Source organism: Schistocerca americana, chromosome 5, assembly GCF_021461395.2.
Source record: "Schistocerca americana isolate TAMUIC-IGC-003095 chromosome 5, iqSchAmer2.1, whole genome shotgun sequence".
Lineage (NCBI taxonomy): Eukaryota > Metazoa > Arthropoda > Insecta > Orthoptera > Acrididae > Schistocerca > Schistocerca americana.
The window spans coordinates 246,651,748-246,674,231 of NC_060123.1; the positions used below are offsets into that span (position 1 = coordinate 246,651,748).

The 22,484-nt window shown below is 39.5% G+C and overlaps 1 protein-coding gene across 3 annotated transcripts in view; it reads left to right on the forward strand.

Moving 5' to 3' along the window:
• The window catches only part of LOC124615731 (trafficking protein particle complex subunit 8), a 283,551-nt gene that overhangs the window by 240,891 nt on the left and 20,176 nt on the right, over window positions 1-22,484 (forward strand). For all 3 annotated transcript variants that reach the window (XM_047143805.1, XM_047143803.1, XM_047143806.1), the window contains one exon: window positions 11,896-12,173. In XM_047143805.1, coding sequence (XP_046999761.1) covers window positions 11,896-12,173 — 278 coding nt within the window. The remainder of the gene's footprint in view (window positions 1-11,895; window positions 12,174-22,484) is intronic.

A 22,484-nucleotide genomic window follows, 5' to 3' on the forward strand; every position in this document is an offset into this window, starting at 1 on the left:
TGGATACAACTCTTGTCACCTGCCATGATAGCAATACGTGTTAGTGCTGCTTGTGGGATGGGGAGATGTGCTACTTCTGGATTGAATCCTCCTAGTACATTAATGACTAGTCAGTGTACCAGCAAACCTGGGTATGATTTGTAGGCAATGTTCCACATTCCACTAGATGAATACTGAGCTGATACCCAAGTCCTGCCTCAGTTATGTGATTTGCAAACAGTGTGATTTGCAAACATTTAAGAAACTTTCACTCACTTTTACGTGGATAACACTATACGCAGGTGTTTGGGGTACACACATTCTGTCCTGGGGGGTAACGAGGTGGTGACGGGAAGGGCATCCGGCCACCTTGTAAATTAACCATGCTAAATCTTTTAAAAACCTTGCCACTCTTGCACTGATACGGGCAAAGACACAAGAAAATGATGATTATAAACCACTAGTCTAGATAAGTTCTCTGTTAAATGAAAGGATGATCAGATTAGGGAATACAATATATATGGGCAAAAATGAGGTACAAAATTTTGATAATTATTTAGATTTAGTGGAGGAAAAGACTGATAACAGTGTGGAACATTCTGTTACTATTGGTTTAGTAGAGAATATTCTAGCAATTGAAGAACAAACATTAGAAACAGAAAGTGCTTTTGTGTATAATACAGTTAAGAAAGTAAAAACTGTTACAGTAATTACAGATGAAAGACAACTGTAGTTGGAGGAACTACAGGCTGTTGTAGAGTCCTCTAATAGTGATGAAACTGATTATATCTAATAGTGACGAAACTGATTATAACAGTCTGATAAATTATAATCTAATTTCATTTATTAATTTTAACAAATTAGAATTATCAGTTACTACTGACAGTTTAATGTTGTCAATTACCATGGAAAATGGTTACAACATACTTCTTCAGAGAATTTACTGTTATTGATTACTGCTTAGGACTTACTGTACTCTGATTAAAATTGTAATTGACATTTCAGCTAGTTGAGTAGTAGGGGCCAGCTGCCAGCAGCCAATCATAGTTCTTTCTCGAGTGCCATGTGCTCACTGTGTTGCCTGTTTCTAGTCATTTACACCCCCTCCCTCCTCCCCCAAACCACGTACAAAACTTACACCACTGTAATCTGTCAATCACAAAGTAATTTTAAAGAGGGTATACCTTCTGTTATTACTGAGGATGTAGGAGCTGTGCTCCCCATTGAGAAATTGCTTGCTGGGACTTCCACCAGCTCACTGTAGTACAAATATTATACCAACATTAGCTTCTACTAACAATTTTTCATGGTTTGTGGTTACTGAAAATTTAATGTATACAGTTACAAATGAGAAATTGGTATGCTCTGTTTTTACAAAGAGACTCCTAATGAAAATTTATTACCTGCTGCTATTACTTGTATCTTAAGTTACTGATACTGTTGCACTAGTTGAGGTTGGTGCCTCATTTATTTATAATAGAAATAAGTGAGTTACTGCACATTATGGAGATATTAATACTTATTTCACCTTAGATTAAGTTATGTTGAAGTAAGTAAATAGTTAAATAAATTATATGTTCGACACAAGAAGTGAGTGGTCAAAATCAGAAAACATTATTACCTAAAGCTTATGTTTAATATAGTAAAGAAAGCAGTGAGAACAGTTAGTATATATGACAGAAAGTGAAAGTATTTATTACAGGCACACATAATATTTTACGTTTATTAATACCAGAGGTATTTAGCAATTTTGTGGCAGTGAACCTTGCTGGTCCACTCTCTCGTGGTGGGGGCGAACGGCAGGCACTCCTACTGGCATGTATTTGTGTTGTATACACACATTTAGTGATAAACATTATTACAGGTTATGATGACAATCAGTATTACTGATTTTAAAGTAGACTTAATGACAATATAGATAGAATGTGATAATTATTATGGAAACCCGTACCAAGTGACCAATGTGCCAAATTTCAAAATTTAGGTTATTGAAGTATCTATGGGTGGGCACTTGAGAGTGTAAAACATTTGGTGTTGCAATGAATTAAGATTATATTTCATTTGGAAATGTCATAAATAAGTGTATTTCAAACAATGGAACTTCACATTCGGAATGTCAACCATGTAGGAAAAGTTAGATTGCTACTTACCATAATGAAGACACTTTAAATTGCAGACAGGCTAAATTAAAAATCACTTACACAAAGCTTTTGGCCACGGCCTTCATCAGCAAAAGAGAAACAGAGAAACACACACCATTCAAACACACATGGTGTGTGTTTCTCTGTTTCTTTTTTTTTCTGATGAAGGCTGGGCTGAAAGCTTTGTGGAAGAGTCTTTTAATTGTGCTGTCTGCAACTTAACGTGTGTTTTCTTTATAGTAAATAGCAATCTGTTTTTTCATAGATTATGACAACAGTGTATTTGTCTTGATAACTGTATGGGATTGCTAGATGATGGCCAGTGATTAGATCATCAAAGTGGGAAGCATATGAGTAACTAGTATTAAGGGAAGTGGAAGTATTTTCATGTACAAGGGGTGGCCAGAATTGTGGGAACACAAAAAACATAACACATTATTATGCCTAATATGATGTAGGAAAACTATTGACATTCAGAAGCACTTCCATTCATCTTGGAATGGATAAATACATGTCCTGTTTGATTTTCAGTGGAATCTTGTACCATTCTTCATGCAAAATAGTGTTAAGTTTCAGTAAAAGTGGATAGTGATATGGTAACTGGCCAGGGAAAATGAGACACTTCATCCTCATGCCCACAAAACCTGTCTTGGATGACGTGAGCTGTATGGATAGGGGCTCTGTCATCTTCAGACACATCATCACCACTGGGGGGACAAACATTATACTATGGCATGGACCTGATCAGCAAAATGATCACTTAATCCTTGGCATTGGCAGTAACTAGGCCCCATAGAGTAACCATGGTACCCATGGATTACCATGATAGAGCCATTCAAATTGTTACCGAACCCCCCCCCCCCCCTCCCCCCCGTCAGAACTCCGGAGATGGGAACTTGCCCTTCAGTATATCCTCTCTTCCCGTTACCCACCAAGCCTCAACCTCCACGAATTTCAAGTTGCCGCCGCTCATACCTCACCTGTCATTCAACAACAGCTTTGCCTCTGTACTTCCGCCTCGACTGACATCTCTGCCCAAACTCTTTGCCTTAACAAATGTCTGCTTGTGTCTGTATATGTGCAGATGGATATGTGTGTGTGTGTGTGCGCGAGTGTATACCTGACTTTTTCCCCCCTAAGGTAAGTCTTTCCGCTCCAGGGATTGGGGTGACTCCTTGCCCTCTCCCTTAAAGCCCACATCCTTTTGTCTTTCCCTCTCCTTCCCTCTTTCCTGGTGGGGCGGCTTTTGGTTGCGAGGGTTTGAATTTTGTGTGTGTGTTTGTGTTTGTTTGTGTGTCTATCAACATGCCAACGCTTTCATTTGGTAAGTTATATAAGTACTATTGTGCAGTGGTCTAGGAACATTTTGTGCCCTGGTTAGAAGGCAGCACTCATTAGAGTGAATTTTGATAGACTGACTAATATGAAGATTCAAGAGGTATTGTAACATTAATGTTAGGTCAAGTAGCCATTTTCTTTTTCCCTTTAAGGAATGACGACCTACATGTTGTAAATTAATGTAGTGTGAAGGAGTGGGGCTTGTGGGCAGTCTATGAAGATTTATTGTGGTCTTAGTACCCTTGTCCTCTGTGCAAGGAAGGTACCCTAAGTATCCTGTGCAGAGAAACAGTTTTTCTCTCCAACAGAGAATGACCAGTTTCTGGCTGAAATTAATTTAATTAAATTAAAATTTATTAAAATGTTTGAGGGAAAGGAACATTCGGTAAGACTTTCAATGTGAGAGACCTGCTATAATTTAATGACATCAATCCCCTAACAAGTTTAGATTAAGATTATTGTATTATCTGAATAAATGATTGTGTTTAGCCAACAACAAATTACAAGTGAACCTTCTATGGCATGTAGTGTAGTGCACTTTTGTGTACTTAACCTATTAAATGACAAATTTGGTGAGGGCTTATACTGGGTGGTAGTAATGTTAATTGTTATATGTTTGTATCAAGGAAGTAACTAAGCTTAGATTAACTAGTTAACTTAATTAGTTACCCAACTCAGCTAAAAAGGACTTAATTTTAAGTCAAAAGTGCTAACATCCAATCAGACCTTATCATATTTTAGTTAACAAGTAGGATTGAAGGAACACTCAAGTAACTTCCCACATAGAAATGTGACAAGGGACTCAAAGGAAGACCTTGTTACAATAATATTTTCTAAGATCGGTCCGTGCATTACAATACACAGAACCAATATGTTTCAAAAAGCCAAGTGCAAAAAAGTACCCACAATTGGTACTTTTGGTACCCAAAACTCATGGTTTTTCAGTGTTTTCTGAGAACCACCCATGAAGAAATGGTGCTTTTATAAGTCACCTAAGGCCCACCCTAGTACATACCTAATGCAAAAGATTTGTTCAATTTGCCTGGGCTGGAGGAAATGTGCTATGTTTAAATTTTCATCCTTTACTGCAGTATAGCTACTGTATGCCCATTCTTCTGATAGATATACAAATTTTCATTAGGCGGAGGGCTGTCCGCAACAGTTGACATCCCTTATCTCTGTGATCAGTTGACCACCTCAGCCTAATGACTATTTGTACATCTGTCGGAAAAGCAGGCATACAGAATGAAAATTTAAACATGGTACATTTCCTCCAGCACAGGCAAACAGAGCAAATCCTTTGCATTATGTGTGTACTAGGGTGGGCCGTAAGTGGCTTATAAAAGCACCATTTTTCAGGGACTGTTCTAAGAAAACCCTGAAAAACCATGATTTTTGGGTACCAAAAGTACCAATTGTGGGGATGGCCACTTCTATATCATCCATTCATGGCAAATTGTCAAATTTGTTACCGTATGTTCTTTAGATGATGATCCCGGGAAGCCATGAAATTTTTTTGATATAATTAGCCATTACAAAGAGCCACAGTTTTGAAGTTACTGTGCTTATATATGTAAAATTAGCATGTAATATATGGTCTGGGGTGAAAATGGAGTTTTAACCAACATGTTTAACACATGGCCAGAGTTCTGGGGTCATCAGAAGGGTTCCGAGGTCACCAAACAATGTTTTTAGTTGCAGTTTTTTCAGCAATAGAATTGTGTGAAGCCCTGTCTCTGTATAATAGGCGCTTCACACCTACACACACTTTCATGACCTGGAAATTATTCGATGTTGCCACCTGGCAGCATAAGCACCTTACAAAAAATAATTTTTGTCTTATGAATTTGTACTTACAAATCCAAATCTGCATTTTTTGGTATACTATAGGCATAGCCTACAAATGTTGTGCATTTTAATGTAGTGTTAAGTTAACTTGGGTTGCATGAGAGTCGATTTTGTGTTAGCTTTATATTGTGGATACTTATTTGTTGTTTATATGTGTCAAAGTATTTAAATGCAACAATGAAAACAATCAATTATTGATAAAATTATTTAACTGTATAGAAGATAAAAAATCTACTCATGAAGCGGCAGCAGAACACAAAAGACTGTTGTGATTGGCAAGCTTTTGGAGCCAGTGGCTCCTTCTTCTGGCAGAAGGGTTGAAGGGGAAGGACAAAATGTGAAAGAAAAGGATGGCAGAGGTCTAGGAAAAGGGGTAGATTTCAGGAAAGTCATCCAAAACCATAGGGCAGGGGAGACTTACCATAAGGGATGACTTGCAGTTCTGGGTGGCTTTCCTAAAATCTACCCCTTTTCCTAGACCTCTCCAGTCCTTTTCCTTCACCCTTCTTCCTTCCCCTTCAACCCTTGTGCCTGAAGGAGGAGCGACTGGCTCCGAAAGCTTGCCAATCACAACAGTCTTTTGTGTGTGTGTTCTGCCGCCACTTGGTGAGTAGATTTTTTATCTATCCAATTAAAGTTTTTAAATGTGTTGAAATGTAGAAATAAACTGTCAAAACTGTACTGACCTACAGAATTCGTTTTATATAAGCAGCACACCCTGGTGCACAGGGAAAAGGAGGAAACCAGCTGAACAATGCTCCTTTCAGAGCAGAAAAAAGGGAATATGCCCCTCTTTAAAAGATTCTGACAGAAAAGTGAGGAACCAACTGCCTCACTCCTCATTCCACCTTCCTCAACAAAAATTTTGCCATGCAAACATATTCACACTTTTTGTACCGAAAAAGAGTAGTAGAAAGACAATGATGGTGGAAGAGAGAGGAGACAATGCCAGTTTGTTTGTTTGTGTGTGTGTGTGTGTGTGTGTGTGTGTGTGTGTGTGTGTGTGTGTGAGAGAGAGAGAGAGAGAGAGAGAGAGAGAGAGAGAGAGAGAGAGAGAGAGAGGAGGAGGGGGGGGGGGGGGGTGAGAGAGTCAACAGGAAAAAAAGTACACAGTGGAAGGGAGACACATACAGTCAGTGACAGTGAGAGGGAGATGCTGAGCACGAAGGCTTCACTACAAGGAGAGAGCTGGTGAAAAGATTTAGAACATTCTTGTGTTAAAAGAACAAAAGTACGTCCACACACCAAAATTTTTGATGATGAAGGCAGGATGAAGATTGATTCAGGTGGTTTCCCAATTTTCTGTCAGAATCTTTTAAAGAGGAACAGATTTGCATTTTTTTTGTACTCTGACACGAGCATTTTTCAGCTGCTTTAATGATGAAACTTCAGGAGTACTAAACGGATGAATATGTACATACATGTTTTATTACAGCAGTTTCAATGTTTAGAAATATTATGTTAACCACAGTAACTCAGTTAAAAGAACTGTTTTGTTGAAACGTATATGGTTATGATTTTCTTTTAGAAAAAAAATGGGAATGAAGAAGGAGAAACAATGATATAAAAAGGAAATACGTATACTTTACTTATGTAGTCAATAGCTTCTAAAAACCAAATATAAGTAACAAGACAGGATGTTTAAAGAAATTTGTTTAAGGTACTTTGTGTACGTGTATTCCGGTTAAATTATTTATGAAGCAGTAACATGCTTTTTTTTTTTTTTTTTTTTTTTTTTTTTTCATTTATATGGGTCAGCATATGTGAGAGCATAGAATTTTGCATAATTATGTTCAGGTTTTTTCTCTTTTTAAATGTCAGAAGTGCAAGTTTCATGTACAATATTATCAAAAGGATAGTTCCTACTCACCGTATAGCAGAGATGCTGAATTGCAGATAGGCAAAACAAAAAAGACTGTCATCAGCGTTTTTGTTGTGCCTATCTGTAACTCAGCATCTCCGCCATTTGGTGGTGAGCAACTAGCCTTTTCATAATAGTGTCACCATTCCATCCTGGATTTTCCAAAGATTTTTTACCCTTGTCATCTTGCATAAATGACTAATTGTGCAGTTTATTAATAATATTGTGGAACATAAGTCCATGTTTTGCATATACTGATCAACCAGAACATCATGACCACCTACCTAATAGCTGGTATGTCCACCTTTGACATATATAAACAGTGGCAAGCATCATGGCATGGAAGCAATGAGGCCTTGGTTGATCAGTGGAGGGAGATGGCACATCTGCACACACAAGTCACCTTATGAACTCTGATGTCATGTTCAATCTGAGATGTATTCGACAGGGTTCACATCTGTTGAGTTGTGGGGCCAGCCCATCAATTGGAACTCACCAGTGTGTTCCTCTAACCACTCCATCACATCCTTGGTCTTGTGACATGGCGCATTATCTTGTTGAAAAATGCCACTGCTGTTGGGGAAACAGGATCAGCATGAAGGGGTATCGGTGATCTGCAACCAGTTTACAACACTGTTTGGCTTACATGGTGCCTTGAACGAGCTCCACTGGACACTTGGATGCCCTTGTGAATACTGCCCAGAACATAATGGAACTGCCACCAGCTTGTCCTTATCCCACATTATAGGTGTCAAGCAGCTGTTCCCCTAGAAGAAGACAATTTGCTCCCTCTGACCAGCGTGATCAAGAAGGTATCAGGTGTCATCAGACCATGTAATGCTCTGCCACTGCGCCAATGTCCAGTGCAGATGGCCACGTGCCCGTTTCAGTCATAGTTGCCAATGTCATGGTATTAACATTGGTACATGCCTGGATTGTTGGCTGTGGAGGCCTATTGTTAGGAGTGTGCACTATGTGCGCAGACACACTTATACTCTACTGATCAATAAAGTGTGATGTTAGTGCCAGCACAGTTCAGCACATGTCCTGTTTTACCAGTGTCCCGAGCCTTTAATATCTGACGTCTGTAATGAGGGGTTGCCACCCAACCTCAGGATGCCTGGACATGGTTTAACCTTGGTTTCACCATGTTTTGAAGATGCTTACCACAGCACTCCTCGTCCACTCAAAAAGTCAAGCAGTTTCTGAAATGCTGATGCCCAGCCTGTGGGCCATCACAATCTGCCCTCGGTCAAACTCTGATAGATCACATGCATTCCCCATTCTACGCACAGCAGCATGCTCACTGATATCACATGCACTGTATGTGTGTCTTACTAGCAGTCATTTCTCACCAAGTGGCACTGCTATTGCCTGGATGGTTTTATATCGATAGTAGGTTGGTGGTAGTAATGTTCTGACTGATCAGTGTACAGTTTGTGTTGTATTAATATCTGTCTGAGGTACTCCTTGGGAGGCTTGCAGCATTTGAGGTTAGTCAGCAGGTGCCCATTATGTCACAGCAAGTGTGGCTAAGAGCCTCCAACTTTGCGTGGATGTCATAGGTTGGACCTCAGAATAAGAGGTTTAATCTGTCAAGGAGCTATATATGATAGAATGTTTATAATATGAGGGAAGATCAAAAAGTATTGCACAATAATTTTAATACCTAAAAGTTTAATAGGTGAGAAAACAAAAAAATCACAAATGAAGTTGCGTCTTTCACGTACTTTTCTGTGTGGTCACCCCATTCTCAATACATTTCTTACATTGTGGTACCAGTTTCAATATGCCCAGTTCATAGAAGGAGGGGAGATACTGTGCATTACGTTCTGATCCTCCCTTATGTAACTCATACAAAAATGCTTAGAGTTTATTTTAGTATTAGAATTGATATTGAACTATCCACATATACAGTATGTTGTGTAAGTTTACATAATAAATGCACACTGTTATGTAATCCTGTGGATAATCATTTCAAGTGTATAGAAAAGAATAGCAACAATAAGGAATATACTTAAAGGCGAGATACAACAAGATTTATTATAGTTTCACCACCCACTGAACCCTCTCACTGTCTCTCTGTGTGGACAGTTGATTGTGGTTCTGGTGCAGTCATAGTGTGGCTAAGGGTGGGTGACATGGCATTGACCCTATAGTTGAGATCTGCTTGGGCGTGTCAGGGTGGTATGTAAGTGTGGTTTTCGGTGTGCTGCCCAAAGGTAGTGACAGTACCACACTGGTTTCAGTGCCTCGGCAGATACATAACATGTGGTCCCGAATTCACAACACTTGAAAATTCCTATGTATGGTGGCTGAAAAGGGGCTTGAATTAAATCCATGTGGAGCATGACATGGGAACAGTCCATCAAATGTTTTTGTACAAAAAACAGGTGTTTGCTGTGTCATGAAGTAGATGACTTTGCAACAGTTCCTGAATTGTTGTACCAATAATGGTAGTTCCAATCCCGGAATCTTTAGTGGCTCCCCATGTGCTATTTCAGCCAATAGTGCACTGGTATCAGATTTATAAGCTGTCTAGTCATAATAGGAGCAAAGGAAGAACATTCATCTACTTCTGTTGGTGACATAAGAGTGACATTAAAAGTTCTATGCCATCTTTCAAAAATTCAATTGCTGCCAGAATGACAACTTCTAGTGTGGTGGCATTGGAAACCACGCAGAGAGGACAGCTGAAGTGCGCTAACCAATTTGTGGTGAAAGTTTTTTCAATAGTCTTAGTGATATATCAATGATTGCTATAGGTTCTGCCCATCTAGTGAATCCAGTAGTTGCCATTAATAGGTACTTTAACCTTCTGAAGGCGGTATAGTTTCAACAAGATCGATATGTATGTGAATAAATCTCACTGGAGACACAGGGAAATACCTGATATCTGCATGAATGTGGCATTCCACCTTGCAGTGCTGCAGTGAAGGCACACATGAGCAAAGGGCTGAGCATCATTTTTTATTGATAGCCTCATTAAATGGTTTGTTAATAATTTAGTCATGGCTTTTGTCTCTGAATGTGCTGCTTTGTGAACACTGCCAAAATTTGATATAAGCCTTGTGGTAGTCCAGAGCAGTGAAAACATTTACACCTGTCAAAGCACATGTGACGTCTTTGATATTAGGCACAGGATACTCATCCAGGACAGTACTAGCAAGCAATCGGCAGTAATCACCTAAGGGTTGCCACACTTGTCTCGTGGAAAAGGTGTGGAGGAGATGCCCACCGAATGTTGGAATGATGTGTAACTACCAACTGAAGCATGTCTTCAAAGATTTCATTACTCTCTGTTAGGTGCTCGAGTGCAAACCTGTGGACATTGTGTGAAACAAGTGGGCCCAGAGTCGTACATACCATATTTTACGGACTGTAAGAAGTACTTTTTTCTTCGAGAAAAAAATGGCCATATATTCTATGCTGCAGTAAACCTATCTCTAGCTGGAAACATTGGATTCAACTGGCAGCAGCAGTGCACTGATGCAATTAACATAAGTTGTGGGATTCACAAGCTAGCTAACACCGTCTAGTCTTTGGTGTGTTATGTGTCATTTCAGTCTACAGTGCCAGTGAACTTGAATTGAAATTAAGTTTTGTTTTTGGTATCAGTACAGTATTTTTGTTGGTAGCTAGTTTTGAAAATGGAAAAAATAAATATGATGCAGGCTATAAATTAAAAGTAATAGCATGTGCAGAAGACCATGGAATCAAGGACACCATCAAAATGGATTTGGAATTAATACAAAAATGATTCAAATACATGTCGTAAACTAGTGCTACAGGCTTTAAGGGGAGAGTTGGTTGGTGCTACAGGTTTATGAAGCATCATGGTCTTAGCATGCAAACCAAACCAAAATATCTCAGAAAATAACTACAGGAATATGAAGAGAGAATATTATCTTTCCGTCGCTTTGTTATTCAACAACGAAAGAAAACCAGTGTGGAACTAAGCCAGATAGTGAGTATAGACAAAACTCCTTTGACATTTAATGTGCAGAGTAACAGAACTGTTGCCACAAAAGGTGCTAAGACTGTAACTATGAAAACAAGTGGACATGAAAAAAATGCACTACTCTGTTGTCCTTTCATGTTGTGCTGACTGTACTAAACTTAATCTAGTGATCAATTTCAATTGCAGAACAAGGCCAAAACGCTTTATTGTGAGTAGCAGAGCAATTGTGTAGACGTAGACGTAGTCGTGGACGTGGACGTGGTCCATCTGTAATATCAGTTGCTGTTATTCTGCACAACTTTTTTCTGTACGCTTATCCTTTTCCATTGGCAACGGAAGCGTAAAATCTGTTATAACTTTATAATAATGTAATAAGGTGAATATAGATTATAGTTACAAAAATTAGCTGTAGCTGCTCAGAAAATTGGGAGCTGAATGTTGAGCTTTTGAAGCAAGGGGTCCTTGAAAGAGCATTAAAAAAAGGACAGATAAGGAAATGTGTCAGTATTTTAAATGAACAGTTACCTGTGAAATCCACAGTTGAGAGATGGCCACTGAAATGTACAGTTGAGAGAAATCGAACATGTCACAAAATTTATGATCTGCCACTTTGTAGATGTCCAATATATCCATAGCTTCCAGTATCTGTGTACCTGTAGTTGTTGTGTTATAAGTCTTATCTGTCAACATTCTGTACTTCTTTTAATTATTTATGCTATCACAAGAGAACGTAGTGTGTGGCTAAATTATATTGCTCTTTATTACAGACGGAGATTAGGAATGGGAAAGGAACAAAAAGGATGGCCCTAGGACAGCACCATTTAATACTGGATAAAATTGCAGTGTTGTCTGTTTCCTCAGCAGATGATGCTAAAGTACCAGTACCATCAGAGATTGAAGGTCCACTTAGGATATTTGGGCCAGATGACTCATCTTACAAGAGTGTCACTAGTGAAAAGTACCCCACTCTCGATGTTCTCCAGAGGCTAGTCATACATAACATTCGGCATTCGCCTAAGGTGTGCCACGACTTTAGTGTATCGAGGTAAGCTAAAAGTCACCGATTGTGCTTTGTGTTTTGCAATTTCATTTGTTTTGTGCCTAGAGAGTAAAAAAGTAGAGTACATGAGTTTCAGGAAGAGAGATCTTCATTCACATAGTAGTATACATAATTACACTATAGTGCAGTTGAGTATATTTAGTTTGTGCTTTCAAATTCTACTCTGTTGATTACTTTTGACACCTTACCTCACTCTCTGGCTTTTTTTTCTATCCACGGTAAGGACCTACTTTTGCTTCTGATCATCAAATGTTTTTACATTTATGTACTTGTGAAGACAACTGCAGCTGTTAGTTTTCACATCTGGTAGTAACTGGTTCTTCTAGAATGCATCTTCCAGTCTTAGTAGTATGTGCACTGGGCTGAGCATTCCAAACAGATTACAACTGTATGGTGGGCTGGGATTTGGAATTTGGAATGCTGAACCATAACTTTCTGAGGCAATGCCAAGGCATAGCTCCTGATCTACCATCACAGCATTAATTCTGACAGTTCCTCTCTCATACTTTACAAAGTTTACAGATGCTCTCGTGCGTACCTTGCTGGACTAGTGCTTTTGGAAGAATGATTCTTTTGTCACACACATTCTCAATTTTTTCTGCCACATTTTGACTTCAGATTCCCCATTCCCTCGGTGATGTACAGTTCCTCAGTAATACCTATTTTTTTCAAAAATGATAACGTTTTGCTGCACAAACTGTGACTGTTTGGATTAAAAAATACATTCATTTTGCATAGGCACTGCATATTTTTGTCTGTGTATACATTTTCAAATGATTGTCCGAAATACAAAATTTAAAATGATTGTCCGAAATACAAAATTTAAAATAGCTATAGGTTGTTTATCCAAAATATCAAAACCAGAACTTAATATAGTGTGTAGTGATGGTTCTTGAGAAAAGAATGAACAGCATTGCACTAGTTTTTCGCATTATTGGCTCAAATGGCTCTGAGCACTATGGGACTTAACTACTGAGGTCATCAGTCCCCTAGAACTAAGAACTACTTAAACCTAACTAACCTAAGGACATCACACACATCCATGCCCGAGGCAGGATTCGAACCTGCGACCGTACCGGTCACGCGGTTCCAAACTGACGCGCTTAGAACCGCACGGCCACACCGGCTGGCTTTCGCATTATTAAATAACTTCTTTGCAAGAATGTGAAAACAAAACAGTACTTTACTCTAGGAACTGACTGAATGAGGTTGTGCCATTTCAGACAAACTGACCTTGTAGTCAGGAGGGTGGACATTCTAATCTCCATCTGTCCATATTGCTTTTGATTTTTTTGTTATACCTAAATTGCTGCAGGCTATGGCAGACTGCCTGCCCCATCCTTCTCAAACTAAGCCTGGAGGTATGTAAATGCATGCGTACAGGTGAAGAGAAACAACCTAATAATAGTTGGAGCAAGTTAGGGGTCATCAAATTGAGCAAAAATAATCATAGATCATAGGTGCATCATTATGGAGCTACAACTATAAAATGACACCCAAGCAATGACAAGCATACAAAAATGCGTGTGCTTTAACTAACTTGCCCCATTTAATGTCTGTTATGTTACAGAATGCAGCTACTAGTTAATGCAGTTACTAATTAAATTAGTTGAAGATAATGGTTACAGCTGAAGAGTCAAAGCTAGGCAACTGTCCGTGACTGTAACATTAGACAAGAATTTTCTGTGGTGGCAACCTTGACTATTAAATCAGATACACTAGAAGTACCATAATACCATGTAGATAATAAACTGTATTGGAGAAACAGCTCTCCAGCGGAATAGTTGACGTGTGGTTCTGGAAGGTGGGATATTATGATGTTTTTGAAAAATACCTTTGTAGTCAAATAAACACTAAGCCAGCAATGGCAGATAAATACCAGCCACCTAGTACAACTGAGAGTGGAGCAGCTTTATTTATTTATTTGATTTCATTCGGACTAGCAGATTTCTTTTTTATTTACTTGAGCAAATTTAGCTGGAATGATCATGAATAGCTTGAAGCAGGATTGTAACAGTTTCTTCGTCTTCTTCTTTTGTTGTGGCCTCCAAAGGACCTTGGGTAGTCCTTTGAGATAGCATTTGCTCCTGTGCCTCCTCCCAGAGCCTCTTCATCTTTTATGCTCTTTTCTTACATTCTTCTTCTAATGTCTTCAGTATTTTCTTCTATTGTCTTCTCCACTGGTGAATGTGTATCATTTTGTTGTGTTCTTCTCTGTGTTTGACCTCTGATGTACTAGTTGATTTGTACTTCCACCTTGATCCCCAGTTCAGAACAGTCTTCCTAGAGATCTACACCCCACTTGGTTCCTGTCTTTCACCTTGTTTTACTCACTGTTTCCCATACTATTTTGGTCATTTTATCCGTATTCATTCTTATCACACGTCCCATAAATCTTGTCTTTTCAGTCTGATTTCTCCTGATATTGCCCTCATGTCCCTATACATGTCTTTCTTAGAGTTTCACAATCATCTTACACTGTCTCTTTTAGGGCCCAATATTTATATCGGTACTTTTCTCTCTTCTTCTTGTAGTTGTTCTGCTTAATGTCTTCCTAGTGTTATTGTCTCTGACATCTATAATACTACAGTCCTCATTGTTGCCTTGTAGTGTCTGGTCATTGTGTATTTATGTATGTTCTTTGTACTCTATCTCTGGCCATATAAATGGCTGACTTCATTTTCGTCACCCTCCCTATTATTCCACGATTACTATTGTTCATTTGTTTTATCAAGTCTCCCACATATTCGTATTGATCTACCTTTTATTTTTGTTTTCTGATGATTCTGATGCAGAGTGGTATTCAGTCTGTTGACCTTGTTGTAGTTGATTTTCATTCCCATCCTTCTGGAAATTTTGCTTAAGTTGTAGGGTTGTGTATCTTCTTTTGCATCACTATTGCGGTGTTGGGTGTTGCTCACAAAGGGAAGGCAGCGCTTTTTTTCCCCTGTTGTTTGTTTTTTATTTTTTTCCCCTCATGTAAATCTTTTTTATTTCTATTTCCTCATTTATTGCTGTCCATTGTCTGAGAACTTGATTCAACACTGTGTTGACCATAATTGGTGACAGTCCCTTTGCCTGGATACGAAGCCTTTTGTTTTCAAAGAAGGGATTTAGTAATGTTTTACAAGATGTATTATTATCCCACCACTAACAAAACTGTAATTTTCACAGTTAATTGTTGGATGACTAAAGTATGATGGGGAACTTACATACAAGTGAACTAAGGTTTTTCTCTGAAGTTTTCAGTTACATTGGGAAATGAGGCTCGTGGGCAGTAGAAGGATCCAATTATCATTTTATGCTCATCTGTGATTCTGAGTCTTGCCCAAACAATCTCACATGCGGCTTTAATTTCTATCTCAGAGGATTTGAATTTTTTTTCTACTGTAACAAATACCTCAACTGCACTTCCTGTTTGCCTACCCTTTCGATACAGACTTAAATTTTCCCCAAAAATCTCCTTGCTATAAATTTCAGGTTTCAACCAGCTTCCTGTACCTAGTATTATGTGAGCTTCACTGCTTTTCATGAGTGCTTCAAACTCTGGCACTTTGTTGCAAATGCTTCGAGAGTTACCATTAGAATTTTGTGGAAGCTGTGGAAGGCATTTATTTCAATCTTACAGTGATACATCTGGGTTTCCTACAGCTACCGTTATCTACATTGGCTGGAGAGTCACCTAAGCAAAAAAAAAAAAAAACACCTCGTGTGCACACCACGCTCAGCTACCTGAGTAGTAATCTTTAATCTTTGATGTGTAATGAAACCCTATGGCACAAGTCCAGGAAGTCACAGCCTAGCTTATCACACAAACATTCCTTTAGTCCTTATATTTGATTCAGAACCACGAGCCCAGGATTAGTTCTTAGGACAATACTGCAAAGTGTGAGCTTTGTTGAAATGCCATGCACAAGCCTGGTCTTCTCAACCTTCTTTGCCAGAGTTAGGAGTGATCCAAGTATGCACTCAGAGCCCAGAAGACAGGCATCATTTTCCAATGCATGCCACAATCTGCAGCTGGTTGCAACCTGTTCCCTCAGTGGCTGCTGGAATAGCCTCTTAAACATGAATGAGGTCTCCAGGCATACACACTGAGTGCATCTGGTGTCCTTGTTTGTCCCTTGCTGCCATTTCCCTTAGGGGTACCATTATTCACCATAAATTTGAACTGCCAGTGATGAATAGACTTGTGCCCTTTTGCATTTGCCACCTCTTGACACCGGATAAAATGTGTTCCCCCAAAACAGGTGAAGTGAGTCCAACTGTGTCAGTTTCATTGAAAGACAGCACCTCAGACTTGTTGGTTAGGGGGGTCAGTAAAACATCCTGAGTCCTCCCTGACCCCATCCACCCTGTACAGGATTCCTATATCTACCATTGCCACGCCACTCACAATGAAGTGGGCAAATAATGACAGATCTTGTACATTTTGCAGACGAGACAGGATCCACAGGAGAGTATGATACTTAAGGTACCTCTTATACTGGTATCACAGGTACATGACTCTCAGGAGCTCATCCAACATGCTGATTCGCAGCAGCTGCCAATCATTTGACAGTAGTCAGGGCGATTTCGGACTGCTTATGAATATCAACCATGTTAGAGAGCAGCATTCACAGTGGGGCTGCATTTTGGCTGATGCAGTGTTTTACAGGGCAATGAACAAACAACTTTAAATTAAGTGTGCTGTCTTTTAATCTGTTGAGCTAAAAAATTGCTAATACCTTATGCAAATATACAAAATGAGATTTCTATAAAGGCAACACTTAAAAGTGTAGTAAAAATTGCTGATTTCCTAACATGTTTTGAGGTTAATTAGGGTTTCCCCTAAGCAACAAGTTTGAGGTGCTGTCTTTCACTCAAACTGACCCAGTGGGACTCACTCCACATGTTTTGGTGGAACATGTTTTATCTAGTGCCAAGAGGAGGCAAATGCAAAAGGGTAAGGGTCTATTGGTTGTTGGCAGTTCAAATGTATGGTGAAAACAGAGTAAATTTATGATAACTGTAGGTTATGTGTAGCACTGCTACTCTTTAAGGGAAAACTAGATGTCACACAATATGTTAGGTAGAATATCTGTTATAGTTACTAAATCACAAATGCTGAGATACTACAAAATTACTTGTAGAGTGTGGTATCTTCAAAAAATACTCAAAAATGCTCATTTATTTGCAATGATATATGATGGAATTCAGGGGTGATGTATTCTTTGGCAGTAACTGTGAACCACAAATGTTGATTGAGTGCAAAGCAAGTTACATATCCAAAACACTCGTACCGGTAACTTACAAAAAATATAGTTTTGTAAGTATCTGAAATTTCTAAAAAATAACATGTTTCTCACATAATTATACAATGAAATTTGAGAACAGTTTTTTAAGGATAGGCCTACTGTTCTCAAACAATTTAAAAGAGCACATTTAAGCTTAAGCTTACAATTGACAAGAACACTTAGAGTTTGTCATGACATGCACAAATGACCAGAATTTCATGCTATATCACAATATAAATGGATACTGATACAATCAGTGCAAACTGTAAAATATGCTGATCTAGAACTTCAAATCGGCACACGAATCTTGTACATGCAATCTCACACAAAGGAAAATTCCGAAGTCACCTTTGCTGTATAAATAATTGTGCATATTTCACTGATCTGTCACTTACATTATTTCTGTGCACACTTCTACACTGGTGTGCCGAAGAACAACACTGCAGTGTGAGCTTACTTCAGTCAAAATCACCAAGATTCGCAACACCAACAAAGCATGTTTTCTGCCTACTGCCACTAACCATCGCAGGAGTTCGAGTCTTTAGTCTTTGTCTGACTGTTACATGGCTCAATTTGGATTTCATCTATGTTGGTACACATGTTTGCCCTTGTCTTTTTCTTAATGATTAATGGAAAATCTCATTTATAGATGTGAAACAAATACTAACAAAGAGATAGAGAGGCTAGCCAGTACTTACCTCAGCTCAGTACAGCCGATAGATACACAAAACAGAACAGAAAATTTACATTCCTAGCTTTCGGAACACAGACACAAGCCAGTCTGTATATGTGTGGATGGATATGTGTGTATGTGTGCGCGAGTGTATACCCGTCCTTTTTTCCCCCTAAGGTAAGTCTTTCCGCTCCCGAGATTGGAATGACTCCTTACCCTCTCCCTTAAAACCCACTTCCTTTCATCTTTCCCTCTCCTCCCCTCTTTCCTGATGAAGCAACCGTTGGTTGCGAAAGCTTGAATTTTGTGTGTATGTATGTGTCTGTTTGTGTTTCTATCGACCTGCCAGCGCTTTCGTATGGTAAGTCACATCATCTTTGTCTTTTTTTATATATATATATATATATAGGGAAACATTCCACGTGGGAAAAATATATCTAAAAACAAAGATGATGTGACTTACCAAACGAAAGCGCTGGCATGTCGATAGACACACAAATATACACACAGAATTCTAGCTTTCGCAACCAATGGTTGCTTCGTCAGGAAAGAGGGAAAGACGAAAGGATGTGGGTGCGCGCGCGCACACACACACACACACACACACACACCACACACACACACACACACACACACACACACACGTATCCATCCACACATATACAGCCACAAGCAGACATGTTAAAAGGCAAAGAGTTTTGGCAGCCGATATAATAGAGGGAAACATTCCACGTGGGAAAAATATATCTCTGCCCAAACTCTTTGCCTTTTAATATGTCTGCTTGTGTCTGTATATGTGTGGATGGATATGTGTGTGTGTGTGCGAGTGTATACCTGTCCTTTTTTCCCCCTAAGGTAAGTCTTTCCGCTCCCAGGATTGGAATGACTCCTTACCCTCTCCTTTAAAACCCACGTCCTTTCGTCATTCCCTCTCCTTCCCTCTTTCCTGATGAAGCAACCGTTGGTTGCAAAAGCTAGAATTTTGTGTGTACATTTGTGTTTGTTTGTGTGTCTATCATCTTTGTTTTTAGATATATATATATATAATAGAGGGAAACATTCCATGTGGGAAAAATATATCTAAAAACAAAGAAGATGTGACTTATCAAACGAAAGCGCTGGCAGGTTGATAGACACACAGGTGTGGAGCTGGAGTAGGTGGTTGTGGGTGGGAACACCACCCAGAGTTGCCTTTCGTCGCCCCCCCCAACCTCCGTAATATCCTTGTCAAACCCTACAATATTCCCAGACCACCTTCTCTACCCAGCGGTTCCTACCCCTGTAACCAACCCTGCTGCAAAACCTGCCCCATGCATCCCCCTACAACCAACTACTCCAGCCCCGCTACTGGTAAAACATACACAATTCGAGGCAGGGCCACATGTGAAACAACACATGTCATTTATCAGCTGACATGACTGCACTGCACAGCCTTTTACATCGCTATGACGACAACTAATGGCTGAGCGCACGACACCCTCACAACATCCTCACAACGACCCCATTAAGTTTTATTTACATTCCCTCCACAAACATGCCTTCATATAATAGGGAAACATTCCACGCGGGAAAAATATATTTAAAAACAAAGATGATGTGACTTACCATACGAAAGCGCTGGCAGGTCGATAGAAAAACAAAGAAACACATACATACACACAAAATTCTAGCTTTCGCAACCAATGGTTGCTTCGTCAGGAAATAGGGAAGGAGAGGGAAAGACGAAAGGATGTGGGTTTTAAGGGAGAGGGTAAGGAGTCATTCCAATCCCGGGAGCGGAAAGACTTACCTTAGGGGGAAAAAGGACAGGTATACACTCGCGCGCACACACACACATATCCCAAATAAAAATGAAAAAAATATATATATGGGGAGAGATAAAAGTGAACTAGAAACCAACTGGAGATCTGGTGTGAAAAAAGGCGAAAAAGTGTTGGTTAAAGCTGGGCTGTGTTGATCCTGTGGTGAACTTGGGTTGGTAGACAACGATGTGCATAAAGGTTAGGTGATTGTGTTGCCGCCAAAACACGTTGAAGGGTAGAGAAATTCGGGAAAATTGCGAAAAAACTACGTGTAAATGTATTAAAAGGAGTGGTTTTGTGGTGGCAGATCATGAGAATGAGTCTAACAATTGTCTGACGAAGAAATAATGACGTTAAAACCTGTGGGAAGCGGCTAAAAATGATCAATGATGTGTGAAAAAACGGAAATGGAAATAAAGCGAAAGTTATTAGAACTAGCCGAAATGGTTGTTTAATAGGTGAAAGGAACTGTTTGTGAACTAGAAACGGTGGATTTTATGCGGCGGTAGTGTTGAAAGCGGAAAAAAAATTTTTTTGGTTATGGTTTGGAAGTGGGTTACGTATTATTACGTATTATTGAGTATATATCGGCGGGATAAAATTGTATAGTAGATTACGGTAAAAAGGAGATGGTGAATACAAAATGAAACTACTGGCAAAAAACAGAAAGAGAAAATAAGACGACGGAAAAGATTTCGAAATGCAACAGTGACAATAACAAACGTAATTGTTGGGTTCAAATTAATGAATATAATAGGGAAACATTCCATGCGAGAAAAATATATTTAAAAACAAAGATGATGTAACTTACCATATGAAAGTACTGGCAGGTCGGTAGAAAAACAAACAAACACATACATACACACAAAATTCTAGCTTTCGCAACCAACGGTTGCTTCGTCAGGAAAGAGGGAAGGAGAGGGAAAGACAAAAGGATGTGGGTTTTAAGGGAGAGGGTAAGGAGTCATTCCAATCCCGGGAGCGGAAAGACTTACCTTAGGGGGAATAAAGGATGGGTATACACTCGTGCGCACACACACACACACGCATATCCATCCACACATAAACAGACACAAGCAGACATATTCAAAGGCAAAGAGTTTGGGCAGAATACTTTGCCTTTGAATCTGTCTGCTTGTGTCTGTATATATGTGGATGGATATGTGTGTGTGTGCGCGAGTTGATGGGTGGTACTGAGTCACAAAGGGAATGCCGCTTTGTGGCCAGAAGGTGGGACTTTGGGAGGTGGTGGGTGACTAGAGGGACTAGACATTGGAGATCTATTTCTGTACAAAGTTGGTAAGGTAATTTTGGCCTATGAAGTCCTCAGTGACACCTTTGGTAAATTTTGAGATTTCACATTGATCACTCTTCCTGTACTCTCGCACATTTTTGCATGTTATTTTCAGTACCTTCCTGTGCCACAAGAACTTCTACCTTGTACTACCAACTTCCTCCTCACCCTTCAACCTTTCTCCTCTCTTATTCCAATTTGCATTTACTAACCTCACCTTATCTAATCACATCTTCTGCCTCCCTTCTTCATACATATCCACCCACCTACTTGCAACCTATGTTATAGTCTTTTTATTTATTTTTATCTTAAGTCTCAAAGTATTTTCACATCAATTTCATTTGGTTTTTATCTCTCACTATCAGTTTATTCCCTCAGGATTCTCTTGTTTCCCCTTACTTGATCCGTTCTGTCATTTTTGTGATTTTCCCCATGTATTTTTTCATATTTTTGTGACTCATTTTCATGCATTATTTATGTATTTTTATCCTTGAGAATGGATCCTTGCTCCTTCCATCTGCACCAATACAGAGAAGTTTCCTTAACGTATGCCAGAACCCAGTCTCACATACTGTTCCTTTGTTGTTGCCTGTCTCTTGAAATCCCCCCCAACATGCTGTACTATCATATTTCTGACCTCCTGCTGCAACCTCTCCTTTCACAGTGACCTCCATCTTCTCAGATTCCATCAGTACTTAGTGCTCACCAATCTAGTCTTGCAAAACCATGTAAATCAGTCCCAAACCTTCTTGACATATTTCCTCTCCATCTGTAAAATTCTCCTACTGTGCAGTCCCAAATTTCTATATCCCACTTTCACATGGAAACTCTTGTCCTCCAGGAACTAGAGCAGCATGCTCAACACCACTTCAGATACTCCAACCTGTTCACCTCCTGCTCCCACCTTGGACTACCACTATCCACCACCTCTACAACAGCCTCCGAACCTCCCCCACATCCCCTCATAGCTGATAAACACTGCCTCACAGACCTACTACATTTATCACGCCCTCAAAAACTCCCTCCCACCACCACTTAGAATCCAGAACCTAAACAGGCCGAAGACACGGTGATAAAACTTTCCTCCAAAAGTGTTAGTCCCACAGAAGTATTAGTCTTTTCCAAACCCTTACATTCTGTCCTGCTCCCAAATTCAATCATGCTGGACTTGTTAAAGACCTTCTCTCCTCCTCCCAGTCCCTACAGAGGAAACACTTTTTCATTGCCAAACCTACCAATCATTCTTAAGCC